Below are 26,036 nucleotides of genomic sequence, written 5' to 3'. Positions count from 1 at the left end.
CCTTTGCTGTAAGGTCGCTGTGGGACCTAACTAAGACGAGGCACGTGAAGCACTGGCAGGGGGTCTGGGGCTTGGTGCTCAGGCATGGGGGCACTCACTGAGCAGACCGCCTGCGTTCTCCCCTCCTTAACCCTCGCCATGGCAGCAGGACTCTGCAGCAACTCTCATGGCCAGCAGCCTTGGCCCTGGGCTGGCCTCCTGACTGGCTGACAGCACAGTTTGGCAAAAGCAGTGGCCCTGCTAGTGGCTCTTGAGGTTTACAGCAAATGTACTACCTCGGCCTCTGTGGCTAACTGCCCATCTAACTTAGATGATAAATTCCTGCTGTCTTTCCTCTACTTCAGCCCAGCTCGCCCCAAACCCACACCTGGCCTCCAGGCCAGCAGGATTCCAAAATAACACCTCCTTCCAGGAAAGGATTTTGCACTGGTTTGTTTTAAATCTCAGGCCTGCTTGCTTTAATCTGCCCAGCCACTACGTGGCTTCACGTTCCCCACCCTGGAGCCCAGTGAATGCCAGTGCCCCAGGCCCACGCCTCTCTCCCCACCACGCCCCCAACCTTGTTCTCCCCGACTTCCCCGTGTGTGTGGCCCCAGGTGCACTACGTATCCCCCAGGAAGTAATAAATTCTCAATCTCCATCCCGAGTCTGTCTTAATGGTTGAAGGGGTGCTCTCCATCTTCAGGATCCTAAACTAAAACACCTGTGTTTAACCTTTCTCTTGGATGTCTGTTTCCACAATGAGAACACGCCAGAGCTAACCAGCTGGAGGATGAGAAACCACGTGGCGCAGACATGAGCCATCCTGGCTGAGGCCATCTCAGACCAGCTGAGCTGCCAGCGGACCGCAGACACATGCTCAGGCCCAGCTGATGCCAGCCATGCCTGGCCAGGTCAGCAAGACTGCCTAACTGGCGTGTGGACTTGGGAGCAATAATAAATGTGTGTGCTACAGAGGAGCAGGGGTTGCCTCACTTGCATTACTGTGGCAATGGGTCAGTGATACCACGACCAAAGTGTGTCCAAGGAGGAAAGACTGACATTGGTTTGGCGAGAATGGCAGGAAGGCCACCCCACAGCAGTATGGGTAGGAGTGTGACCAGTGAGACTCACCGGGGAACCCTCAGACGAGGCGTGTGAAGAGCTAAGCACACACAAACCAAAACCACCAGGAGTGGCCTCCCCCCACCTCTCAGACTGGCAAAGTCCAGAACCTGCTTAATTTCCTCTGTAGCGCTTTCACTATCTAATGTGCCTGATTTCAGATATTCATTTCACTGACTGTGTGTCTCCCCGCCCCATGACTGGCAGCTCCAGCCTTGTCTGTTTTGCTCACCCTGTCTCCCCAGCGTCTGTGACAGTGAGACAGGCACTCAGTAAATACTTGTTGCATGAAGAGAACAAGGAAAGACATTCTCATGCACTGCAGGTGTAAGTAAAACCCAGTACACCCTCCAGGGTGGACAAGTGAACAACATCTACCGGGGCTATAAAAATACATCCATCTCTTCTAGAACTGAGCCAGAAATGCACAGGCATGAGGACCAGAAGCCTAGCAGAGAAAGCTCACGGCTCCTACTGGAAACAACCCCGATGCCCCCAGCCAGGGAATAACAAGCAAGGCAAAGTCGATCCCTACAATGGGGTATGATGCCGCAATCAAAAAGACCCCTCCTGATTCACGCAACAACACGGAATGTTCATTTATAAAAGTTCACTTATAAAAGCTGGAAAACTAACTTCTGCCATTAGAAGTCACAGCAGTGGTTTCCTGAGAGGGGGCTGAAAGAAGGCTTCCTAGGGGCTGGTCTTGTCTCATGAGCTAAGGGTCAGCTCCACAGGCATGTTCACTTGTGAAAATTCATTTGAGTTGTGTGTTTCTGACAGGTTCTAGTGGTTACGTATCAACAGCGTACCAAGAGAAAAAGCACAGACACACTGACCTCACAATTCCACACTGGGGCATGGTGTAGAGAGGCTCACAGCATCATCGCTTTGTAAGAGCAGAAGACTGGAAACGACCTGAATATCCATCAATAAGGGGACTGGTAAATCAAAGATGGGGTGTGCATACTGTGGGGCACTGCAGCCGTCAGACACAGGAAGAGGGCTTTTCATGCAATGACAGGGAAAAGCTCCAAGATTCATTGTTATTCAAAAAAACCATAGAACAGAATGCTGTGCATCCTGTGTCAGTGCTTGTGAAAAATACGTGCATGCACCTACACGCTTGAAGTCGCACTGACCAGCGGTTCTCAAGTGTGGTCCTGGCCCTAGAGGGTCTCCAAGACACTTTCAGGGATCCATGAGGTCAAAATTATGTTTGTAATAACATTAAGACTTCGGTTGCCTTTTCATACACCCTCTCCCAGAGTCCAGTGTACATGGAGTTCTCCGGAGACTACCTGATAGTGTGATGATGTCATCACTTTGAGTCTCATGGGATGTGCACTTGTGTATTCTAGAAGTTTCTAGAGTGATCTCTAGAAACTCATGCTCAGCATCCTTAGTCATCAGGGAAGTACAATCTAAACCATGATGAGATGCTATTTCACACCCAAAGGATAGCTACAACAGCAGGTGCTGGTGAGGATGTAGAGAAGCCGGAACCTCGTGATGGCTGGTGGGAAAGTACAATGGTGCAGTCATTTGACATTCCCACCAGCCATGCACACTTCGGAAGACAGTCTGGTCGTTCTTCTAAGGGTTAAACAGAGAGTTACCATGTGGCCCAGCGATGCCACTCCTAGATATGTTCCCCAAGATGAATGAAAACATGTGTCCACATAAAAACTTACACATGAATATTTATAGCCGCATTACTCATAATTTCGAAAAGTTAGAACAATGTCCATCAACAACAGATGAACAGATTTTTTGAATTGTGGTATATTCATACAACATTATTCAACCACGAAAAGGAATGAACTGACGACACATGCTACCACACGAATGGACCCTGACAACACTGCTAAGTGAAAGTAGAGTCACACACGAGAAACCACACAGTGCCTGGCTCCCAGAAAGTCCAGGGGTATCCAGAATTTGCAAATCCATAGACTCAGAAGGGAGACTCTGGGCTGCCAGGGCTGGGAGAAGGAGGGAGTAGAAAGTGCTACAGGATGTGGGGGTCTTTCTGGAGTGACGAACACTCTGAGGTTAGACTTTGCGGATGTCTGCACAACTCTGAATCTACTAAAATCCACTAGATTCTGCTCTCTCAAAGCGGGGACTTTATGACATGCAAATAATATCTCAATAAAGTGGTTTTGAATGAAAGACAAGAGTTAGTTTTAAAAATTAAAATAAAGAAACCCACCACAGGCCTAGCCTTGGCCCCAGACTCTCAAGACGGGTCAGGTACAGCTGTGAAATGCATGCATTTTGTCTGAGCAGGCAAACACGGGGAGCACCCAGCTGCCAGCCACCCAGACTCACTTGTACCTCTATGTCCCCCATGGGAACCACAAGCCCTCCTGCTCCACTAGGAGGCTGCGCCCCTGCCACAGCACCAAGATCATAGTGTTCTCTTCCATGAAATGGGATGTCCAAGTGGAGTATCTTAAGGTTGCCACAGGGCGAAACTTGATGTTCTGACAGATGCCCCTGAGCAGAGGGCCTGAACCCAGCCGCCAGCCAGGGCTGATGGCATTAAGACCCAGGGAGCTGGCCTGGAGGGGCCTGCAGCAAATGCAGGGCACCTGTCCCGCTGTGGAGCTCTGTGGACCTGGGGCAGCTACCTGCTCCCATCCTCCCCGACAGAGCCTCTAGGCACAGTTGTACTCTTGGTCTCTGTATTGACAACAGAGAGGATATGTTCCCTTTCGGGAACCCCTTGTGAGGGCCCAGTACTAACTCTGCCACTCCTTCTGGCCAGAGATCCTATTAACACATAAGTTGGCCGGCGTCCCTCCTCTGCTCAACACCCTGCTGTGGCTCTCACCTCACTCAGAGTGGAAGCCAAAGTCCTCATGGTGGCCACAGGCCCTGGACAGCCTGCCCCAGTGACCTCCCAGACCTCCTATCCTCCCCCACCCACTTACCTCAGCTCCACTGGCCTCCTATCCAGGCACCTTCCTGCCCTGAGGCCTTTGCACTCCGTTTTCCCAAACTGCTCTTCCTGGTGTCCGAGTGGCTCCCTCCCCAATCCCTTCAGCTCTCTGCTCAGGTCACCACCCTAGGGAGGACTCCCCTGTCCACCCACCCTTCTTCTCACTGTACTTTATTTTTATTTATTTTATTTATTTTGAGATGGAGTCTTGCTCTGTTGCCCAGGCTGGAATGCAGTGGCACAATCTTGGCTCAGTGCAACCTCCAACTCCCAGGTTCAAGTAATTCTCCCGCCTCAGCCTCCAGAGTAGCTGGAATTACAGGTGCCCACTACCACATCTGGCTAATTTTTGTATTTTTAGTAGAGATGGGATTTCACCATATTGGCTAGGCTGGTCTTGAACTCCTGACCTCAGGTGATCCACACACCTTGGCCTCCCAAAGTGTTGGGATTACACAAACAGGTTCTGCAGGGCAGGAGTATCTAAATGCTGTGATGCTCTGGCTAACAGGGAAACCCTCAAACTCAGATGACTGAGCAGGGGACTGCTGCTGTCCCCTGCAGATGCCCCTCAGCACTGTGACTCTGCCAGGCAGACCTCTGTGATTACGAAGCCCCCTACTCCTCACAACGGCCCTCTTAGTTCACAGGAGTGGAGAGTGGGCTGCAGCGAGCCCGGGCCACCACCTGTGGACACAAGGGCAGAAAGCGGTGGAAGCAGGCTTCTCTCCTGCCTTCTTCAGCTCTTCACCCTCTGACAGTGTTTTGTTTTGGTTTGGTTTTGTTTTTTGAGACAGTTTCATTTTTGTCACCCAGGCTGGAGTACAATGGCGCAATCTTGGCTCACTGCAACCTCTGCCTCCCGAGTTCCAGTGATGCTCCTGCCTCAGCCTCCCAAGTAACTGGGATTACAGGCGCCCGCCACCACGCCTGGCTAATTTTGTATTTTTAGTACAGATAGGGTTTCACCATGGTGACCAGGCTGGTCTCGAACTCCTCACCTCAGGTGACCCATCTGCTTCGGCTTCCCAAAGTGCTGGGATTACAGGGATGAGCCACCGCGCCCGGACCCCACTCTGACAGTGGTTTCTGAGTGCCCAGCATGTGCATGGGATCCGGGCAGATGCTGAAAGTACAGGGTTGGGCAAAATCCAGCAAAGACCGTGCCCTTCAGAGCTTGGGGCTTTGAGGGGGAGATAAAGACCCCAGCAGTCACAGAGGTGTGACATTCTGAGCAGTGATACGGGCTAAGGAGAAAAGTGGCGAGCCTCACTCGGGCAATCTGAGTCCTCCTGGGGGTCAGGGAGGGCTCCTTGGAGGAAATCTTAAGCCACTGCACCCGGCCTGACCCTGCTTTAATTTCTCCTACCAATACCTGACATTACGGCAGATAATTCCCGTGGACTTGTTTACTGTTTTCTTCCCCAGCAGAATATCAGCACTGTGAGGTGAGGGTGGGGATCATACCTGTCATATTCTCTGCGGAGCCCAAGGGTGTCCAGCAGGGCCTGCACACAGTTAGAGCTTTATAAACACTGGGTGGATAAATAAGTGAACCAGGGGAGATCCCCCGATCACCCTTTCTCTTAGTAATTCCTCCTCACCCTCGTTCCCCTGCCATCCTTTGAGCATCCCAAACCATCTCCCCTCTGTTCCAGGCATTTGCTCATACTGTTCCTGGCCAGCTCAGACAGCACCTCCTCTGGGAAGCTGTCCTGAATCTTCGTGCCTTCCCTCAGCACTTCCCCAACTCCAGCTCTACTTTCTCCCCGTCTCCCTTCGGAGGTTTCTAGAGATCAGTCCCCACAGCTGGATGCCTGTGTCGTGTTCAATCCCATATCATTCACTCTACAAACCTTCATTAGGTGTCAACTGTGAGCGTGCCCTGGTGTCCCCGGGGGGGCAGAGAGGGACCAGGATGGACTTGGTTCACAGGCTGGGGGCTGCGAGGAAGAGATGCCTGTGTGGTATCTTGGAAGGTTTCCTGAAGGAGGCAGCAGGAGGGGCTCTGGAGTGTCAGCAGTGTTTGCATCCACTCATTCTGCTGCCCATAGCTGTGGCCTTGGGCAAGGCTCTTAACTAGCTGGGATCCTGTTTTCCCATCTCTCAAGTCTTCCCACAGCACTTGCTGGGCACAGACCATGTGCAAAGCCCATGCACACGCAATGGGGGTGAAACTGGGTTCTCCATTGGCTCCTCCAGGCCCACTGGCTGCCACCCCTGCCAACTCTGCTTTCAGCCTGCTCACGGTGGGCAGGGCCAGAACTCACCCTCGCTGAGCATCTCCTGGGTGCCTGGCTCCTGCTTCTGTGATTTGACCCTCCCAACAAGCTGGGGAGGTGGGCTCCATCTCCCTATTCTCAGCGGAGTGCATCCAAGAGGTGTGGCTAGCAGCACCAGGTCACAGGCGGGAGGTGGCAGGCTGGGATGGGGGAGGTGGGGAGCATGGATGTTGTGGGCAGGATGTGTAATGAAGTGCACATGTGCCAGGGAGGGCGTGCAGCCAGACTCAGGAGCATGGTACAGGCAGTGCAGCTTCCAGGGTTTCTGAAATAGAAGCAGCCCCCACCCTAGCCCTGCCCCTGCCTCTCGATGCCCAGGCCTCTCTGCGGTCTGGGCTGTGGGATCCTGGAGAGCCGCTTTGTTTTCAGGAGCCTCTGTCTTCCCCTCTCCCCTGAGCTTTCTCAAATGGATTTTTGGGTGTGGGCTTTGATGAGGGCTGCTGGCCAACGGGCCCCCAACTGAGTGCCCCTTATCTTGTCTGAGGGCTGTTCTGGCAGGGGACCCAGCACGTGCAAAGGCCCAGGGACCACAATTAGTAGGGCAGGGACAGGCAGCTACAGTTTTTGGTGTGCAGGGAATGGAAGATCTAAGGACCCAGGGGTAGGGGATGGATTCAAATGGGACCCAGAAGCTCAGGCCTGACCAGATAAACATCCACACCCACACCCCATCCCTCACCCTTCTGCCCACCATGACCCACTCATCACCACCAATTCATGGGCTCTGGCTCCACAACCCACAGAATTTGGGCATGTGGCTTATGGTTTTGTGCCTCAGTTTTTCCAACTGTAAGCAGCAGAGAAGTCCCTGAGTGATGGGGCTGCTTTGAGGATTAAACAAGCTAAGTCTTGTCCAATGCTCAGCTGAGGACTTGCTGAGCAATTTGAAATGTGACAATGATTAGTCACCATCTGTCCTCAGCCCACCCGCTGATATCTTCAACAGATACTCATGGGGCAGCCTCACTGTGCCAAGGCTGCGACAGTGAGCAAGGCGGGCACAACCTCGCCCTTGTTTAGGGTCTAATGGGGGAAGAGGGCATTACAGAGATGTACACAGGCAGGTTTATCCTGGTCATCGCCATGTGTACCCAGCATGGGAGGGGTGAGAGATGGGAGCCCAGCAGGTGGGAGATCGGGCTGCCCAACTAAGCCTCCTGGGAGAAGAGGGGTGTGGGCTTTAGAGCCCCTGGCTGCTGTTGTTAGAGGAGGCCTTGGGGGATCTGGATGATGGAGGGGCCCTTAATGAGACGAAGCTGGGGAGGTGGCTTTGCCCTGCTCAGCCCTGGGCCCTGCAGAAAGGCAGGTAATGGGGCCGGAAGTGACCCCTCCAGCCATGTCGCCATGGCAGCCCTGGGGCCTAGAGAAGGGGTTTACAGCCAGTGCCCCAGGCTCGGCTGGGCTGGGGGTCCTGTCTTTGAGCTGGAGCCCTGCCAGGGATCCAGACTGCCTCAGCCAGGCTGTCCCTGCCTCTGAGCATGTCCAGATGTGGCCTAATGGAAGCCACATGCCCGACTCCCTGGGCTGGAGGGAAGGAGTCTGACGTCTGTTGTCACTCAAGAGGCTTTGTGAGGGCGGTTTTTCCCGCAGGGCTGGCCCAATGGAGGGCCACATGGAGGAACCCTGAGGCAGGGTGGCCCCCAGGAGGTCAGAGGCTCCCAGGGCAGCTGGGGGGCAGCCCCTGACCTGCAGAAGGCCTCAGCACAACCTGTGACTCCAGCTAAAAGGGGTCCCTTCCTGGGGCCTAACACAAGCAGGTTCTGCAGGGCAGGATATCTGAATGCTGTGATGCTCTGGCTAACAGGGAAACTCTCAAACTCAGATGACTGCTGCTGTCCCCTGCAGATGCCCCTCAGCACTGTGACTCTGCCAGGCAGACCTCTGTGATTACGGAGCCCTCTACTCCTCACAACGGCCCTCTTAGTTCACAGGAGTGGAGAGTGGGCTGCAGCGAGCCCGGGCCACCACCTGTGGACACAAGGGCAGAAAGCGGTGGAAGCAGGCTTCTCTCCTGCCTTCTTCAGCTCTTCACCCTCTGACAGTGTTTTGTTTTTTGTTTTTTGAGACGGAGTTTCATTTTTGTCGCCCACACTGGAGTGCAATGGTGCAATCTCGGATCACTGCAACCTCTGCCTCCCGAGTTCCAGTGATTCTCCTGCCTCAGCCTCCCAAGTAAATAGGATTACAGGCGCCCGCCACCACGCCTGGCTAATTTTGTATTTTTAGTAGAGATGGGTTTCACCATGTTGACCAGGCTGGTCTCAAACTCCTCACCTCGGGTGACCCATCTGCTTCGGCTTCCCAAAGTGCTGGGATTACAGGCATGAGCCACCGTGCCCGGCCCCAACTCTGACAGTGGTTTCTGAGGGCCCAGCATGTGCACGGGATCCGGGCAGATGCTGAAAGTACAGGGTTGGGCAAAATCCAGCAAAGACCCTGCCCTTCAGAGCTTGGGGCTTTGAGGGGGAGATAAAGACCCCAGCAGTCACAGAGGTGTGACATTCTGAGCAGTGATACGGGCTGAGGAGTGAAGTAGTGAGCCTCACTCAGGGGATCTGATGCCTCCTGGGGGTCAGGGAAGGCTCCCTGGAGGAAGCCTGCAGCTTCTACTTGAGCTGCAATGTGGAGGATGACGTGATAAGTAGGCAGTGGTGGGAAGCGGGTGCTCCAGGCAGCGGAAACAGCACCTGCAAAGGCCCTGTACCCAGAGGCAATTGAAGTTGATTGAAAGGAAGCTCTGGGCCAGGCGCAGTGGTGCATCCCTGTAATCCCAACACTTTGGGAGGTCGAGGTGGGTGGATCATGAGGTCAAGAGATTGAGACCATCCTGGCCAAGATAGTGAAACCCTGTCTCTACTACAAATACTAAAATGACCTGGGCATGGTGGCATGCACCTGCAGTCCCAGCTACTCAGGAGGCTGAGGCAGAAGAATCACTTGAAGCCAGGAAGTGGAGACTGCAGTGAGCCTAGATGGCACCACTACGCTCCAGCCTGAAAACAGAGCGAGATTCTATCTCAAAAAAGAACAGAAGCTCTGATTTGTGCGAGAAGAGGCTGGGGAAGGGCAGGAGGAAGCCATATAGGGCAGAGCATGGCGTGCTCTGATTTGGCGCTACCCCCAGGTGTGGGGCTGTCCCCCTCTCACGCTGAGGGAGCTCTGGGCCTTTCCAACGTCCATGGGTCTGTGAGGTCCTAGATTCCCCAGGCTGTGGCAGCAGAGGGTGGCCCGCCCAGACCTGCCTGTTTGCTGGAGGACATCTGACGCCTCTCCTCTCCAGTGTTGGTCCTGGGGGATTTCGAACCTGCATGGGGTCTGAGGAGCACCACCCCAGGGCCCCATGGGAGCTAGACCAGGCTTCTGGATCCACAAGCCCACGGCTGATGCAGAATCACCCCCTGCAGGAGCTCAAGGCTCCTAGCGGGAGCAGGAAGGGGTCAGCCTCGTGCGGGCTGTGGCCCCTGTTCAATAGCAGAGCTCTTTGAGGAGGGCTCATAGGTGGGCTCAGCTGACCCTTCCCCTCCTCACCACAGCCCACAGGGTCTTCCAATGGGGTGTCTGACTGTGCCGGGCTTGGAGGGCCTGCTGAGAGCAGGCATGGACAGGCAGGAAGAGGTGTGGGCTGTCTACCAGCCTCTGCACAGCCTTGGGCTGGTCCCCGTCTGAGGCCTGGGTGCCCTGGTCCTAACTGCCTACTCTCATGTGCTCGATGGAGTGTGTTGAACTCCGTGTCAGGTGGCTTGGAGGATACAGAATCAGGAGTGTAGGGTTCAGGGCATTCCAGGCCCACTGCTCACCTGAGCCTCCAGCACCACCCTGAGCCTCTGCTGCCTCATTGGCTTGTAAGCATCGGGTTGTAAGCACCCAGTGCTGCTGACAGGACTGGTGGGAAGCTGCCTGCCCAGCTTGGAGAGGGGCCTCCATGGAGTGAGGGTATAGCTGGCATGGCCCCGCCACCTCCACTGGCCCAGCGTGGCCAGCAGCCCCGCTCAAATGGCCCACCCACCTCGCCTCTGTCCACGAGTTCACTTCTTTCTACAACACATGCTTGTGAGATCAGAACTTGCCGCGGAAACTTAGAAATGAGAAGACGTCACCACAAAATTCAGCTTTCTGGCTGACATGTGTTGAAAACTTGGCAGAGGTGGCCATGCTAGGCTCCTACGCCACAGGCCAGCCACTGGGACAGCTGAGAAGAGGGCTGCTGGACTGAAGCAGGAACCTCCTCAGCACCCCCAGCTCTGGAGGTGTGCACCTTCTAGACCCCTGACTACAACCGCGGCCCTACCAGGGGGCCCAGCACCTCCCACAACAGGAACCCCACTCCCCCCGCCAACTCCATCCCAAGAGCTGGGCCTGGGAGAAGGTATACTCTCACAGCCTCCTGCCCACACCAAGGGCCTGGGCTGGCCGCCCTGGGCCTGGCCCCACAGACCCAGCACCCCCAGACCCAGGCAGAGGCCTGGAGCAGTGGCCAGAGCCCAAGGCTGCCCTTCCCAAGCAAAATGCCCTGAAGGAACCAGGACAGGGTCTTACCTTCAGGGCTGCCTCTGGGGACAGAATGGACAGAGTTGGGGTCTGTGTCCTCCTCCGTGTGGAAATGGGGGAGAACCTGCGGCTTCCTGGGCACTTCTGGGCTGGGTGGCACCCAGGCTGAGTCATGTGGTGGTGTGGACAGGATGGTGTGGGGGCTGGGCTTGACTGGGTCCCTGGGAGGGTCAGGCATGGCCTGAGTTAGGACCACAGCAGCTGTGCCTGCGCCTGGTGCAGGCGTCACGTCCTCTGGCCCAGCGCTGCGGGGCGTGGCTTGGGCATCTGGGATGAGGTTCTCTTCGGGCCTTGCCCTGGCTTCTGCCCTCTCCTCTTGGATGGGAAGACTGGGTCCAGCTGAGGCTGTAGTGGGCCACCCGTCCAGCCCCCTATGGCCACCTGCTGCCAGTGGCTCGGTGACAGCCGTTTCCTCTCTCTCCTCCTCCTCCTCTTCTTCATCCTCATTGTCCTCAGTCACTCTCCTAGCTTTGGCCTGCAGTGGGGCTGGAGGACCCAAGGCAGCAGCCGCTGTCGGCCTGGGGAGGGCAGCTGGCCAGAGAGGGGCCTGGATGGTGGATAGTGGTTGATGCCCACCTCCTAGAGCAGCCGGGGGCCCCCCTGCGCCCACCTGGACTGCACCCGCCTGGTCCTCGCCCCCCAGGGCTGCTGCTGCTTCTGTCTCAGCCACCTCCTGGTCATAGCTATAGGGTTCTTCATAGTGTCGCTCAGAGTCACCCTCCTCGGCATTTGAGAAGTTCCCGTGGCAACCAGGGAGCTGGTAGCAGATGAGCTCCCCGCCAGCGTCAGGGCAGTGGCAGGCCTGGCAGGGTGGCAGGTGAACAGTGTGGCCAGCAGCGTACTTGCGGCCCGCGTGGACGCAGCCCACCTGGCCGCACTGTGGGCAGCTGTCGGCCACCACCATGGCCTCGATGCAGTTGGGCGGCAGCTCCGGGCACAGCATGAACTGGCAGCTGATCTTGCCGCCGCCTGGTGGGCAGGAACACTCGGTGCTGCCGAAGTCCACAAAGTAGGACTGACCGGCGGGCACGCGGCCGCGCGTGAAGCCCCCCTGCAGGCAATCATAGTACTGGTAGCCCTCGCAGGCACAGCCCTGCTGCACACACGTGGCACAGCACGCCCCTGGCTCCAGCGCCTCCTCAATGCAGTTCTCCAGCAGTGGGCACTCCATGCCCGTGCAGTCCTGCCGAGGGGCAGCAGTGGCCACACTGGAGCCCAGGGCCAGGGCCAGGCCCAGAGCAAGCCAGGCTCCCACAGGCTCCCAGAACAGCGCCATGGTCCAGGCAAGCCCAGGATGGTCCCCTCTCTTTCAAGACCCTGGAGGAATCAGAAAGGAAGCCTGTCAGCACCGGGGTACACACACAGACGGGGTGCACACTGGCATGCACGCAGGCAGAGCCCAGCCTCAGCCACCTACATGCAGGCCCTCATCCCTGGGGGCACACTCGTGACTATGCCCCTCCACACACACAGGCTCTGCCACACATGGAGCAGATCACAGACAGGTGAGTGTGCAGTGGCTGGGTGCCACAAGTGCTGACCTGGAGTTGGTGACAACCCCACAGGTGTTTGCCGGGCCACTTGGCCTTCAGCCTCACCTGTATTCTGACGCAGGCCCTCTGAATGAGCCCTCATGCCCACATACATGCACACATGCACAGCCTCACACCCAGTCAGTCACACTCACCAGGGCACGTCGGGCACATAAGCCTCCATGCAGTCATATATGCTGTCTCACCCACAGCATCCCCACATGCTGGTACCCACCGTGGGCAGTCTCACACACACAGGCCCGTGCAAACACACGACCAATCCCTCCCGGCAGATCCCTCGGTCCCCAGCCACACATGGCAGCTGCTGGCCAGAAACCACGGTCAGTGGGGAAATGCTGGGCAAGAACTAGATCCCCACTAGAGCCCCAGCCCACAGACCCTAGGACCCAGGAACACCCCCGTGATACCCTCTGGGATTGCAGGCTGAGCCCCAGGGGCCACTCCTGCTCCCCTCCACAGTAGCACCGGCAAACGCCTCCTGATGCCTTGCTATTGCTAACACCCCACCAATTCCCCCAGTCATGTCCATTCGCCGCACAATCCGTCCCCACTCCCTCCCCACCACAGTCTCTGGCCCTTCCCTCCATCGCCAGGTCCTGTCCCCACTCCAGCCTCAGCTCCCACCTGCACTGGAACAGCCCCGCCACCTCCCTGCCTACCCCAACTCCACTCCTCTCCTTTCCCAGGGAGCCCAGTCTGGTCTGAGAGCAGCTGACGTGCCTCGGCCCCACAGCCTGCCCCAGCTTCCATGGCCAGCAAGGCAAGGTCCAGATTCCCCACTGAGCCCAGCATTTGAGACCCTGCAGGAGCCATCCCAACCCGACCCTCCCACGGGCCCTCAGGCCTGTTGTCTCCTGAGGGCTCTCTTCTCTCCTCTCATCTTGCACAAGACACTCAAATGCCACCTTCTCACCAGTCCTCACGCCTCCTCCCTCTGCCACCCTGGCCTAAGTCCCAGTACCTGTGACCCAGGGGCCCCGCCTGCCCCATCTAGACAGCGTGCTCCCCGAAGTCAGAGGCAAGAGCTCCTCTCTGACTTCCAGCCTAAAGCACAGCCCCACAGGACAGTGACAGAGAGACAGGAGGGCTCGTCACCACAGCAGTGGTCCCCAGGCTTGCCCCTGCCCCTGACCCTAGCCCTGAGGGAATGCCTCCTCTGTGTCTGGCCCCTCTAGGAGCCGGCAAGACAGCCTCCCAGCATCCTCCCAGCACTGACACCCTCAGGGCTAGCGGGGCAGAGAGTAAACCCAAGAGCAAACCTGCAGAGAACCGAATGCCAGGTAGGTATGAGCCCCGTGAAGAAATAAACGACGGAAATTGGGGAGACAGAAGGAGGACGTGGCAGGGTAGGGGAGCCTGTGTCAGCCCAGTGGAAAAAGAGGGCTTCTCTGAGGAGGGGTCAGGCAGGGAGTGGCAGGGCCACGGGGTGAGGCTGGACCAGCAGCAGCAGGCAGTGAGGGCGAGAGAGGGCCCCCAGGGCTGAGCCACGCCGGCACAAGAGCCACGCCAACATAATTGCTTACTGTGGAGCAATGGGCTTCTGCCCTGCAGTGAGGGCCTCTGGACACACCTGGAAGCACTCATCCCCACTGAAGCCTGGGACTCTCCAGTGCAAGGGACCCCCCCAGCTGCCTGCCGCACTGAGACAGGGGAGCCAGCAGGAGCAGGTGAGAGAGGCTAGGGCAGTGAGCCAAGAGAGGTGGGAGAGGGCGGTACAGGGGATCTATTTTGAAGGTAGGACCCACAGGATTTGCTGATGGATAGGATGCAGTGGACAGAGGAGAGAAATCCAGGAGCACCTGGAAGTGGGAGCTGCATGCTCAAGGCAGGGAAAGCTGCGGTAGAGGGCCATGCGTGGGTGGGGACATGGGAGCCCATGCCAGGCCCAGGGCCAGGGGAGTACCAAAGAGCCTTTGGGGCCTCGAGGGCTGACGCCCTGCCCTCACACTGAGATACCACCTCAAGAGGCTGGAGGTATCCGTAAAACCACTGAGATTAGGAGTGGGCCCCTGGGAGAATCAGGGCATTTGATCCCAGTTCGAAAAGGCAAGGACCCTCCAGACTGCAAGGGAGAGGCCCTCAGGTCCACTCTCAACAGGGCCTTTCTATATTTGTTTTTTAGGGACAGGATCTTACTTTGTTGTCCAGGCTAGAGCACAGTTGTATGATCATAGCACACTGCAGGAAAAAGCGATCCTCCCACCTCAGCCTCTGAGTAGCTGGAACTACAGGGGCATGCCACCACACCCAGCTAATTTTTTTTCAGCAGGGTTCCTACTATGTTGCCCAGGTTGGTGGTTGGTCTTGAACTCTTGGCCTCAAGTGATCCTCCTGCCTCAGCCTCCTAAAGTGCTGGGATTACAGGTGTGAGCCACCATGCCAGCTGACAGAATCTTTTAAAAAAAGAAATCCTTGGCCAGGTGCAGTGGCTCATGCCTATAATCCCAGCACTTTGGGAAGCCAAGGCGGGCGGATCACTTGAGGTCAGGAGTTCGAGACCAGTATGGCCAACATGGTGAAACCTCACCTCTACCAGAAATACAAAAATTAGCCAGGCTTGGTGGCATGTGCCTGTAATCCCAGCTACTCGGGAGGCTGAGGCAGGAGAATCGTTTGAAACTGGGTGGCGGAGGTTGCAGTGAGCCAAGATCATGCCACTGGACGCCATCCTCGGCGACAGAGTGAGACTCCATCTCAAAAACAAAAGAGGAAATATTTGGTGGACTGAGATCCAAGCTCCCTGCCCTCCTGCCTTCTGATGCATCACACACCTAGGCATGAACATCATGTCCTGGAGGACAGTACCCCAGCCACAGGACACAGGGCTGTCCTAGAACTTCTTCCAGAGGAACTTCCTGCCCAGCCCACCCGGTCCACCGAATCTGTCCCCTTGCTCTGCTCACCAGCACAGCCCTGGCCTCACATTCTGTCCATACTCAGGCAACCGCAAACCTCAGGCTTGTCCATCTCCTCACTCCAGGCTCAAGCAATCATGCTGTCTCAGCCTCCCAAAGTGCTGGGATTACAGGCGTGAGCCTCTGCACCCAGCCATTCCTTTGTATTTGGCCACCCATTCTTCATAGGAAGAGCCAAAATAACAATGCGCATTTAGGTGACAATGAGGATGTCAAGCCAACATGAAGTGGCACTCGGCACTTAGCATGTGGGAGTGTATCCAGAACTGTGGGCAAGGCTTTGACATCAGAGTAAAGACACAGAGCAGGTTCCAGACAGGACCAGCAGTGGGTGGAGCCAGGGCTATCGGGCGATCATAGCTTTGGCCTTTGTTGATCAAATCCCTGCTGTGGGTAGGGGATCAGGGTATTCTAATTTTTTTAATTTTTTTTTTTTTTTGAGACAGAGTTTCGCTCTTGTCACCCAGGCTAGAGTGCAATGGCGCGATCTCGGCTCACCGCAACCTCCGCCTCCTGGGTTCAAGCAATTCTCCTGCCTCAGCCTCCCAAGCTGGGATTACAGGCAGGCGCCACCACGCCCAGCTAATTTTTGTATTTTTAGTAGAGACGGGGTTTCACCATGTTGACCAGGATGGTCTCGATCTCTTGACCTCGTGATCCACCCGCCTCGGCCTCCCAAAGTGCTGGGATTACAGGTGTGAGCCACCGCGCCCGGCCAAGATCAGGGCATTCTAAAGTGGCAGCAGGGTTCACACCTGGGGTTACATTCTCAGAGCCATCACTTGATCATGCACAGGGCAGTGTGGGGTTGGGGAGACATTCAGTAAGGGTCTCCCCAGGGAGTATCCAGCAGGGACAGGTGACTCAGCACACACTGTAAGCCTTCTGGAGACCTGTGGACTCCCCACAAGGCAACTGGAGCAGGCAGAATGAGGAGTGAGGGCTCCGGCACAACAGAGTCAGACGTGCTTCAGGATATGGCTCAGGCCCCAGCTGCCTCTCTCACTGGCCACAAGTTCCTTGTTCTGCTGTCTTGGCAGGGCTAGGACCCAACTCACCATAAAAACAAACACATATCCCTACAGTAAAGTAACACCACCTCCTTTGATAAATTGACCTTCACATTCATCCAGAGCAGGCCCTAGATGAAGCCTCTCTGGGCTGGCTAGGACACTGGAAGATCAAGGCCACCTTGGGGGACATTCCCAGTGCCGCCACTGTGGAAAGTGGGGTCCCACCTCAGTGGATACACAGACCACAGGATATGACACTGGATCAGGAAGGAAAAGTCTTTCCACCTCTAGTTCTGACCCTTCTGGGTCTGATGAGGTCCAGCAAATACAGATCTGGGATGTGCTCAGGCATCTCAGAGAAATGGTGGAGAACCATCTAGCAGTTAAGGATGTCCTGTACAATATCTGGGACACATCTGTCACTTATCTGAAATTCCACCTTAACTGGGCAGCCTCCATTTGACCAGGCAACTATAGATTAGAACAAAATCTCAGGTTGGAGCCAGTAAGGCTTTAAAACTTTTAAATATTTGCAGGGGATCTCTTTTAAACAATAATAGGCAGCTATATCAAAACACGGGGACATGCAAACAGCTGGGGATGACAGCAGGGAAATAAACACACAAGACACTCACAGACAAGACAGTGACAAAGACAAATGTAATCAGTACCACCTGCCCCACTGGCTCCGCCCACACGGCTGCCCCTGGCCCAAGTCCAAGCAGAGAGCAGGTACGCACTAGCTATCCAGCCTGTCCACACACAAATGTGTTTGTGGGGCCCATGTGGTGCTTTTTAAATTAGCTACCAATATTAGTCATCGACAATTAATTTAAGATGATAGCATTTAATGTCAGGACTCTTGACACTGAAGCTGTGGGGCCCAGCAAAAGGCTTCCCTGGGCTCATTTGAATCCACAATCCCTTCCCGTTGGCATCGTTGGGCCCCCTGGGTCATCCGTACCAGCCTGAACACTCCAAGGCCTGAGCGTCTCTTGTCCGCACCAGGAGGAGAGAGGCCTGGATGAGGTGGGAGCTCCGGCCCCTTCATCCACCCCACCCCACGGTCGCCCCCAGAATAGCTTGTTTCCTGGATGAGGACCTGCCTCTCCTATACATGGTGGATGCTGGGAGTTCTCACCCTCTTCCAAGGAGACCACCCATGATCACATGGTATAGTCAGCCTCAGTAGATCAGCTGCATCAGAGTCCAACCCAACGCCCACAGTACTGCAAGACCCACAGAGCTCGGAGGGATATGTGAGCTGCACACTGTCTTAGATTGGGCTCCCCAGAAGCAGAGTCCAAGGTGGGGGCGCTTGAGGGCATAGGCTGTCAGGGGAGCGCTCTCAGGAGAAGGGCAAACAAAAGCAGGCAGAGCCAGAGGGAGCTGGGCAAGGCTCCATCTCAGTTGGAGTCCAGTGACCCAGGAGAAGGCAAACCTTGTGGGGGTGCCCCGGGCTCATCCCACTCAGAGGCACGTCAGTCACTGGCCAAAGACCATGGACAGTGACTCTCAGGTACCCCACGGTGACACTTGCCAGCAAAGTGCAAGCAGCTGGAGAAGGCACAGGTGTGAGCCATCAGTAGCCAGCCCTGCGGCCGCTGGGAGACACGTGCACCTCCAGGGGAGAGCTGGGTGGGCACCCACAGTGGCCATGGAGTTTACTGGGCACAGACACATCGACACACCGGGCAGAGGCAGGGAAGAGAGCCTGGTCCTAGCAACTGTCCAAAAATCTACCCTTAATTTATAAGTGGGCCTGGGACCACCTAAGGCCCAGAAAGTAATTTTTTAAAAATAATATTTGCACATCCAAGTTCACCACAGCGTTATTCATGATAGAATCGAGTCACATGGATCAACCAAGTGACCACCGATGGATGAATGGACAAACAAAATATTCCATACAATGCAACATTATCAGCCTTAAAAGGAACGGAGGGCACTCTCACCCACACTGCAACCCGGATGAGCCCTGAGGGCACTGTGCTAGGCCAATACGCCAGATACCAACGGACAAATCCTGTGTGATTCCATTTCTGTGACATATCTAGAGTCATCAAATTCAGAGACAGAAAGTGGAACGGTGGTCCAGGGACTCGAGGGGTAAAGCAGGAGTTCCTGCTTAATGGGGACAGAGTTTCTGCCCAAGACAATGAAAAAGTTACGGAAACAGACAGTGGTAATGGTTACAAAACAGTGTGAATTTACATAATGCCACGGAGCTGTGCACTTAAAAATGGTTAAAATGGTCAACTTCGGCTGGGTGCAGTGGCTCACGTCTGTAATCCCAACACTTCGGGAGGCTGAGGCAGGCAGATCACAAGGTCAGAAGTTCCAGATCATCCTGGCCAACATGGTGAAACCTCATCTTTACTAAAAATATAAAAATTAGCCGGGCATGGTGGCAGGGGCTGTAATCCCAGCTACTCAGGGGGCTGAGGCACGAAAATTGCTTGAACCCAGGAGGCGGCGGTTGCAGTGAGCCGAGATCACGCCACTGCACTCCAGCCTGGTGACAGAGGAGTCTAAAAAAAAAAAGGTAAAGTTGGCCGGGCACGGTGGCTCAAGCCTGTAATCCCAGCACTTTGGGAGGCCGAGACGGGTGGATCACGAGGTCGACAGATCGAGACTATCCTGGTCAACACAGTGAAACCCCGTCTCTACTAAAAATACAAAAAAAATTAGCTGGGCATGGTGGCACGTGCCTGTAATCCCAGCTACTGAGGAGGCTGAGGCAGGAGAATTGCTTGAACCCAGGAGGCGGAGGTTGCGGTGAGCTGAGATCGTGCCATTGCACTCCAGCCTGGGTAACAAGAGCAAAAACTCCGTCTCAAAAAAAAAAAAAAAAAAAAAGGTAAAGTTTATGTTACGTATATTTTACCAAAATAAAAGATGATAATGACACAGTGTGCTGTAGAGCCAAAAGGAAATAACCAAAGAACAGGGAGAAGAGGAAGAAGAACTAACTGCACTGAAGATGGACAGGAAGTAAGAGCTGCTCCCGAGACTCCCCTGAGCAGTCCGCTTCCTGGCAGCCAAGGCCAAAGGGAAATTAGACGGTGACCCAGTGCTCTTCATCTGATAAGAGGAAGTCATCTAGTTCACTGGGAAAAATAAACTTGTCCTTGGCACAAAGCATGAAGTAGAGATTTCAGCTGTTGATCAAGTTCGTGTCTAACTATCACTTCCTCAATGCCAACACAGTGCCAATCACTGGACTTCGAGTTTCCAAGGATATTTATTTTCCTTAACCATCTGACACCTACAAATGAGGAAACTGAGGCCCAAACAGAGTAAATGATCTGTCCAAGGCCACAGAATTGTAAAAGGTGTGGGGATTTGAACCCAGGTCTGTTTAGCCAAGACAGTAAAGCTACAGTCCTATAGTTTGCAGCTATTCAGCAAGCAGCTGCTACTGGCTAGCCCACTGCAGGTGCTGGGATACAGCCAGGAAGAAGAGGAGGGAAAGCCCTAACCACAGGCAGTCAACGTTGTGATGCGGGAAAAGATAAGAGTGTTGCCACAGAGACAGACTGCATGCTCTTTTGGCAAGAACGATCACATGAGGAGGCCTAAGAGGCAACATTTCAGCCGACACCTGCTTGGTGGTATCATGCAAAAATGTGGTGGCCACGCAAAGATCTGGGCACTGGTATCCTAAGTGGCACTAACAGTATACGTGAAGGCCCTGAGGCAGGAACCAGCCCGACACACTGCAGCTGGCATGCAGGGAACAAGGAAGAGAGTGGACGCTGGGAAGTGAGCAGCACGAAGAAAAATGGTGGAGGTGGGGGAGGGGGGACGCACATCACAGAAGGAGGGACGCCAAGGAGGGGGAGGTCAGTCAGTCACGGCATCCAGTGCCCAGGGACCTCAGCAAAACAATTAGAGGATGTTGTCCCAACAGGGTGGCAGGGCCACCACTAGGTCACAACACACTGGGAATTCGAGAACAGACTGTAGACACCCATTTTGAGAAATCTGAGACAGAGTCCAGTCATATAAAGTACAAAACCTGGTAAAAATCTAAGCTACATCATTTAGGGACTACAAATGCAGGATGCAGAACTAGAAAGTCAAGCAAGAGTTGTCACCAGCATAGTCTGGTGGCCAGTAAGGTAAATCGGAGGACCTATGGGCAGGCAGTGTCCTCTTGCTTTGCCCAGGTGGTGATTATCCAAGAATTTCCTCCACCACCCTACACCAATTTTAGGTACTCTCTTGTATGCGTGTTTTCTTCCCCTTCAAAGAGCTACTACTTGGGAGGCTGAGACGGGAGGATTACTTGAGCCCAGGAGTTGGAGGCTGCATTGAGCTATAATCACACCACTGTACTCCAGCCTGGGTGACAGAGCAAAACCCCATTATCTAAAAGACACACACAGAGAGAGAGACTTCTTAAAGAAAAGAAAAAAGAGTGTTTTATGAAAGAAGAGAAGGTTAGCACTCCCCTTGACAAGGATGGAAGAGGCCCTCGGGCCTGACAATACGCACACGGTTAAGGCATTGCCACCTACTTCGTGGCATCTAACCATCGTTTTTATTATACACCAATAACAGACTTAAAGAGAGCCAAATCAAGAACAAACTGCCATTCACAACTGCTACAAAAGAGAATAAAATATGTAGGAATACAACTAACAAGGAACGTAAAGGACCTCTTCAAGGAGAACTACAAGCCACTGCTCAACGAAATAAGAGAGGATACAAACAGATGGAGAAATGTTCCATGTTCACGGTTAGGAAGAATCAATATCGTGAAAATGGCCAGACTGCCCAAAGTAATTTACAGATTCAACGCTATCCCCATCAAGCTACCAATGACCTTCACAGAACTGGAAAAAAAACACTTTAAACTTCATATGGAACCAAAAGAGAGCCCGCATAGCCAAGATAATTCTAAGCAAAAAGAACAAAGTGGTAAGCATCACACTACCGGACTTCAAACTATACTACAAGGCTACAGTAATCAAAACAGCATGGTACTGGTACCAAAACAGAGATATAGACCAATGGAACACAGCAGAGGCCTCGGAGGCAACACAACATATCTACAACCATCTGATCCTTGACAAACCTGACAAAAACAAGCAATGGGGAAAGGATTCCCTGTTTAATAAATGGTGTTGGGAAAACTGGCTAGCCATGTGCAGAAAGCAAAAACTGGACCCCTTCCTGACACCTTACACCAAAATTAACTCCAGATAGATTAAAGACTTAAACATAAGACCTAACACCATAAAAACCCTAGAAGAAAATCTAGGCAAATCTATGTCCATTCAGGACATAGGCGTAGGCAAGGACTTCATGACCAAAACACCAAAAGCATTGGCAACAAAAGCCAAAATAGACAAATGGGACCTAATCAAACTCCACAGCTTCTGCACAGCAAAAGAAACAGTCATTAGAGTGAATTAGCAACCAACAGAATGGGGAAAAAAATTTTGCAGTCTACCCATCTGACAAAGGGCTGATATCCAGAATTTACAAAGAACTAAAACAGATTTACAAGAAAAAAACAAACAAGCCCATTCAAAAGTGGGAGAAGGATATGAACAGACACTTTTCAAAAGAAGACATACATGAGGCCAACAAACATATGAAAAAATGCTCATCATCACTGGTCACTAGAGAAATGCAAATCAAAACTCATTGAGATACATCTCACGCCAGTTCAAATGGCGATCATTAAAAAATCTGGAGGCAACAGATGCCATAGAGGATGTGGAGAAATAGGAACACTTTTACACTGTTGGTGGGAGTGTAAATTACTTCAACCATTGTGGAAGACAGTGTGGTGATTCCTCAAGGACCTAGAAATAGAAATCCCATTTGACCCAACAATCCCATTACTGGGTATATATCCAAAGGATTATAAATCGTTCTACTATAAGGACACATGCACACGAATGTTCACTGCAGCGCTGTTTACAATAGCAAAGACCTGGAACCAACCCAAATGCCCATCGATGATAGACTAGACAGGGAAAATGTGGCACATATACACCATGGAATATTACGCAGCCATCAAAAACGATAAGTTCGTGTCCTTTGTAGGGACATGGATGAACCTGGAAACCATCATTCTCAGCAAACTGACACAAGAGCAGAAAATCAAACACTGCATGTTCTCACTCATAGGCGGGTGTTGAACAATGAGAACACGTGGACACAGGGAGGGGAACACTACACACTGGGGTTTGTTGGGGGGAAATAGGGGAGGGATGGGGTGTGGGGAAGTGGGGAGAAATAGCATGGGGAGAAATGCCAGATACAGGTGAAGGAGAGGAAGGCAGGAAATCACACTGCCATGTGTGTACCTACGCAACAATCTTGCATGTTCTTCACATGTATCCCAAAACCTAAAATGCAATAATAAAAAAAAGTAATAGAAGCAAAATAATAAAATAATAAAGCTTAATACAATTTAAAAAATTAGAAAAAAGAAAAGAAAAAAGAATAATTACAGGGTCAGGTGCAGTGGCTCACTCCTGTAATTCCAGCACTTTGGGAGGCTGAGGCGGGTAGACTGCCTGAGCTCAGGAGTTCAAGATCAGCCCAGGCAACACGGTGAAACCCCATCTCGACTAAAATACAAAAAATTAGCCGGTCATGGCGGCATGTGCCTGTAGTCCCAGCTACTCAGGAGGCTGAGGCAGGAAAACTGCTTGAACCCAGGAGGCAGAGGTTGCAGTGAGCCAAGATCACGCCACTGCACTCCAGCCTGGGTGACAGAGCAAGACTCTGTCTCAAAAAAAAAAAAAACCATTACAATAATCCAGAAAAAGGAAACAAAAGCCAGAGAAGGTATTGGCAGGAGAAATGGAAAGAAGGGGAGTGACTGATTTGAAATTCACAAATTATCAGAGCCAAGTAATCAAGTTGGCTTCACTCTTGAAAACTACAGTTGCCTTCATTTCCTCATGGGCAAACATCTTAATAGATAGCATGACATGGGCACAAAGACCAGAAGTTTGGCTGTGAAGAAAGGGCTACAGGGCCAGGAGGATGGGCAGGGATCTGTGGACCTTCATGCTGAGCAGGTGAGGCTGATGACACAGGTAGGTGGTATGAGACCCCCAAGGAGGAGGAGGGAGAAGGCAGGTTCAGGGCAAGCCCCGTGTGTGAAGTACAGACCAAGCCGTGGGCCTCAGGTGGGACTTCGGGTGCCAGGTGCCCCGTGCTCCTCACACGCTCACTGGTCACTGGGGCCTTCCTTCAACAGGGTGAGCTCATGAGAACCCTAGGAAAAATAATCCTTCGGAACAGCCAGGGTTTTCTCCCCTATTTTCCCTCTCCTCCCTAAAAAAAAAAAAATGAATAAAAAGCTCCTCAAACTTTGAGTAAGAGCTGACCCTACATAAACAATCACTAATCTCATTACCAACATAAGCAGGTGAAAAATTACAAAGATTAATGGCCGTGACTTTTAATCAACCTTTGAGAAAAGAAAATGTTGCTTTTGGCATTGAAGGGAGCTGGTATTTTCCTTCCCCACAAGTTACTCCTCTGCAAAGAGGAAACACTCCCAGGGTGGGAGCGATGAGAAATGGGGCTGCCCGCGGCCAAGGCTGAGCTCACTGCCCTCCCCACCTGGCGCTCCACACGCCCTCCGCCCGACCCTAGAGGGAGGCACACCCTTGACCCCCCTGGGGCGGGGGGGTCCTAAGATCCCCAGGCATCCTCCACGTGGTCTGCCCCTGGGCCGAGATCCTGCCTCCAGGGACTGCTCATCACATCTCATCCCTGCTCCAAAAGCTGAATGGTTCTGTATCAGCTCTGGCCCCTTGGAGAATGTGAAAAAAAGCTTTGGATGATACACGCCCAGCTCCACCAAATGAACCAAGCTCTGCAGTGACGCTGGGGGGTTTCTGATGACCTCGCACATATTCAGCGTCTTTCCAAGAACAGCCCCTGGATTTCATTCTGTGGCCCCCCCATCACCTCGCTGGAGCTCCAATCAGCACTTCCCATTCCCCTCGCAACAGTACCTGATTCAGAGATGGACACCAGGACAATCAGAGCCTGTAAGCCCCATCTCAGGTGAAATACTGGGCAAACGACTTCTCTCTTTCCTACTGTATTAGACTAAGATGATTTAACATCAAGGGGACCCGAAGCCATGTTGTCATCAAGTGGAGACTGTCAGAGGCTGGCACCCACTCATAAAACGAAAAAGCCAAGAAAATCGAGAAAGAGAAACAGGGTCATAGTGACAGCTGCCCAGCACCTGGATCCAGCTATGCCTGAAGCTAACTGAAAAGCTGAACTTCACAATGACATGAACCCCTTTTGTTTAAGCTGACTGGGACCAGGATTTCTGTTACTTGCAACCAAGACACTTAACAGACATATGGGCACATACCTAAAATGGCTGTGTGAGGGAGTTACATAGACTCCTTGGAGTCCCCTCATAGATCCCCCTGGCTGAAGACCTGCGGCCCAAGGATAAAGAAAAGACTCCCAAGGAAGGCGCCCAAAGCGCGTCACTATCTAACCCCCGTAGCTTTCCTACTCCATCCCCCTCTGCTGCTCTTCACACACCCAACTCCTGCTAAACTGGAAAACTCTCTCTGGTTCCCAACCCCTCATCTTTTTCTTATCTTAGCTCAACCTGGGATGCCCTCTCTCCTGAAACTCTCCTAGAACCCTGAAAACCCAAATCCCACTCCCGGCTTTAAGGCCAAGCCCCAAGGGTGAGGTAAGTAGCAGATGGGTGAATGGGGAGGTGGGTGGGTAGTTGCGTGGGTGGGTGGATGGATAGATGGATAGATGGACAGATGGATGGACAAATGGACCAGTGGCTAAGAGAGTGGGTGAGCGGATGAATGGGTGAGTGGGTGGACAGATGAGTGGGTAGATGGATGGATGGGTATGTGGGTATATGGATGGGTGGGTGAGGGGAGAGGGTTAGAGTCATTGATCTGCATGGCCCCAGCACCGGGCTGGCACAGAGGATGGGATGAGTTATGAATGTGAGTATCACAGACAATTATCCCAGGAGGGCTTCAGAAACAGAAAAGGCTTCCCTGACGTCAGCTGGCAAGTCACTGGTTAAGTAACTGAAAGAGCCAAGGTGCGTGTCCCCCTTTCATACAGAAGCCCTTTCACCTCTGTGTCTCCCTTGGACTCTCACAAAGGGCTGAGATCCTAGACTTGGGTGGTGGCGGGGGCAGGGGAGAGTGGGGCCAACAAGAGACAGGCAGAAAGAGACACAGAGAGACACAGAGACGGACAGAGACAAGGAAAGAGATCCATCAGGGAGACAGAAAGAGAGCAAGACAGAGAGACAGAGAGAAGCACAGATGGAAAGCCAAGCAGACGGACAGACAGCTGGTGGAGACAGGCAGGTGAGGCCAACCTACGGCAGACCCAGGCTCCCTCAGCCCTCACAGCATCTGGAAGGAGGCACCAGCCAGCGGAGTGGGCAGCCCAGTCTCTACGACTCCCTCGGACCTTTGCTGTGCCCAATTTATCTGCACGGCCCTGAAATTTAGGAATTTCTCAGGGCTGCCAGTGAGGCGGCCGGTGTACAACCAACAGCGGGGTCTGGTGCAGGTTGTGATTTAACTGTCGGGCTCAAGAGCCCAGGAAGACCCCAGGGTAGTCAGCCCCCGCCATCAAAGCCAGGCGAGACAGCCAGCAGGACCAAGCCCTGGACTCCCAGA

General features: G+C 53.5%; 1 protein-coding gene and 1 non-coding gene across 3 annotated transcripts in view; one reads left to right on the top strand and one right to left on the bottom strand.

The window, feature by feature from the left end:
- Positions 1 to 26,036, bottom strand: part of FBLN2 (fibulin 2) — a 92,472-nt gene that overhangs the window by 54,769 nt on the left and 11,667 nt on the right. For both annotated transcript variants that reach the window (XM_003926180.4, XM_003926179.4), the window contains exon 2: positions 10,870 to 12,198. In XM_003926180.4, coding sequence (XP_003926229.1) covers positions 10,870 to 12,157 — 1,288 coding nt within the window. In that variant the 5' untranslated portion in view covers positions 12,158 to 12,198. The remainder of the gene's footprint in view (positions 1 to 10,869; positions 12,199 to 26,036) is intronic.
- On the top strand, positions 20,786 to 20,911 carry LOC120367268 (U6atac minor spliceosomal RNA). Its single transcript, XR_005581686.1, has one exon. It is a non-coding gene; the product is annotated as a U6atac minor spliceosomal RNA (small nuclear RNA).

Source organism: Saimiri boliviensis, chromosome 8 (assembly GCF_048565385.1).
Source record: "Saimiri boliviensis isolate mSaiBol1 chromosome 8, mSaiBol1.pri, whole genome shotgun sequence".
Lineage (NCBI taxonomy): Eukaryota > Metazoa > Chordata > Mammalia > Primates > Cebidae > Saimiri > Saimiri boliviensis.
Note: the sequence above shows the minus strand (reverse complement) of the source record. Positions and strands in the feature narration are given on the sequence as shown.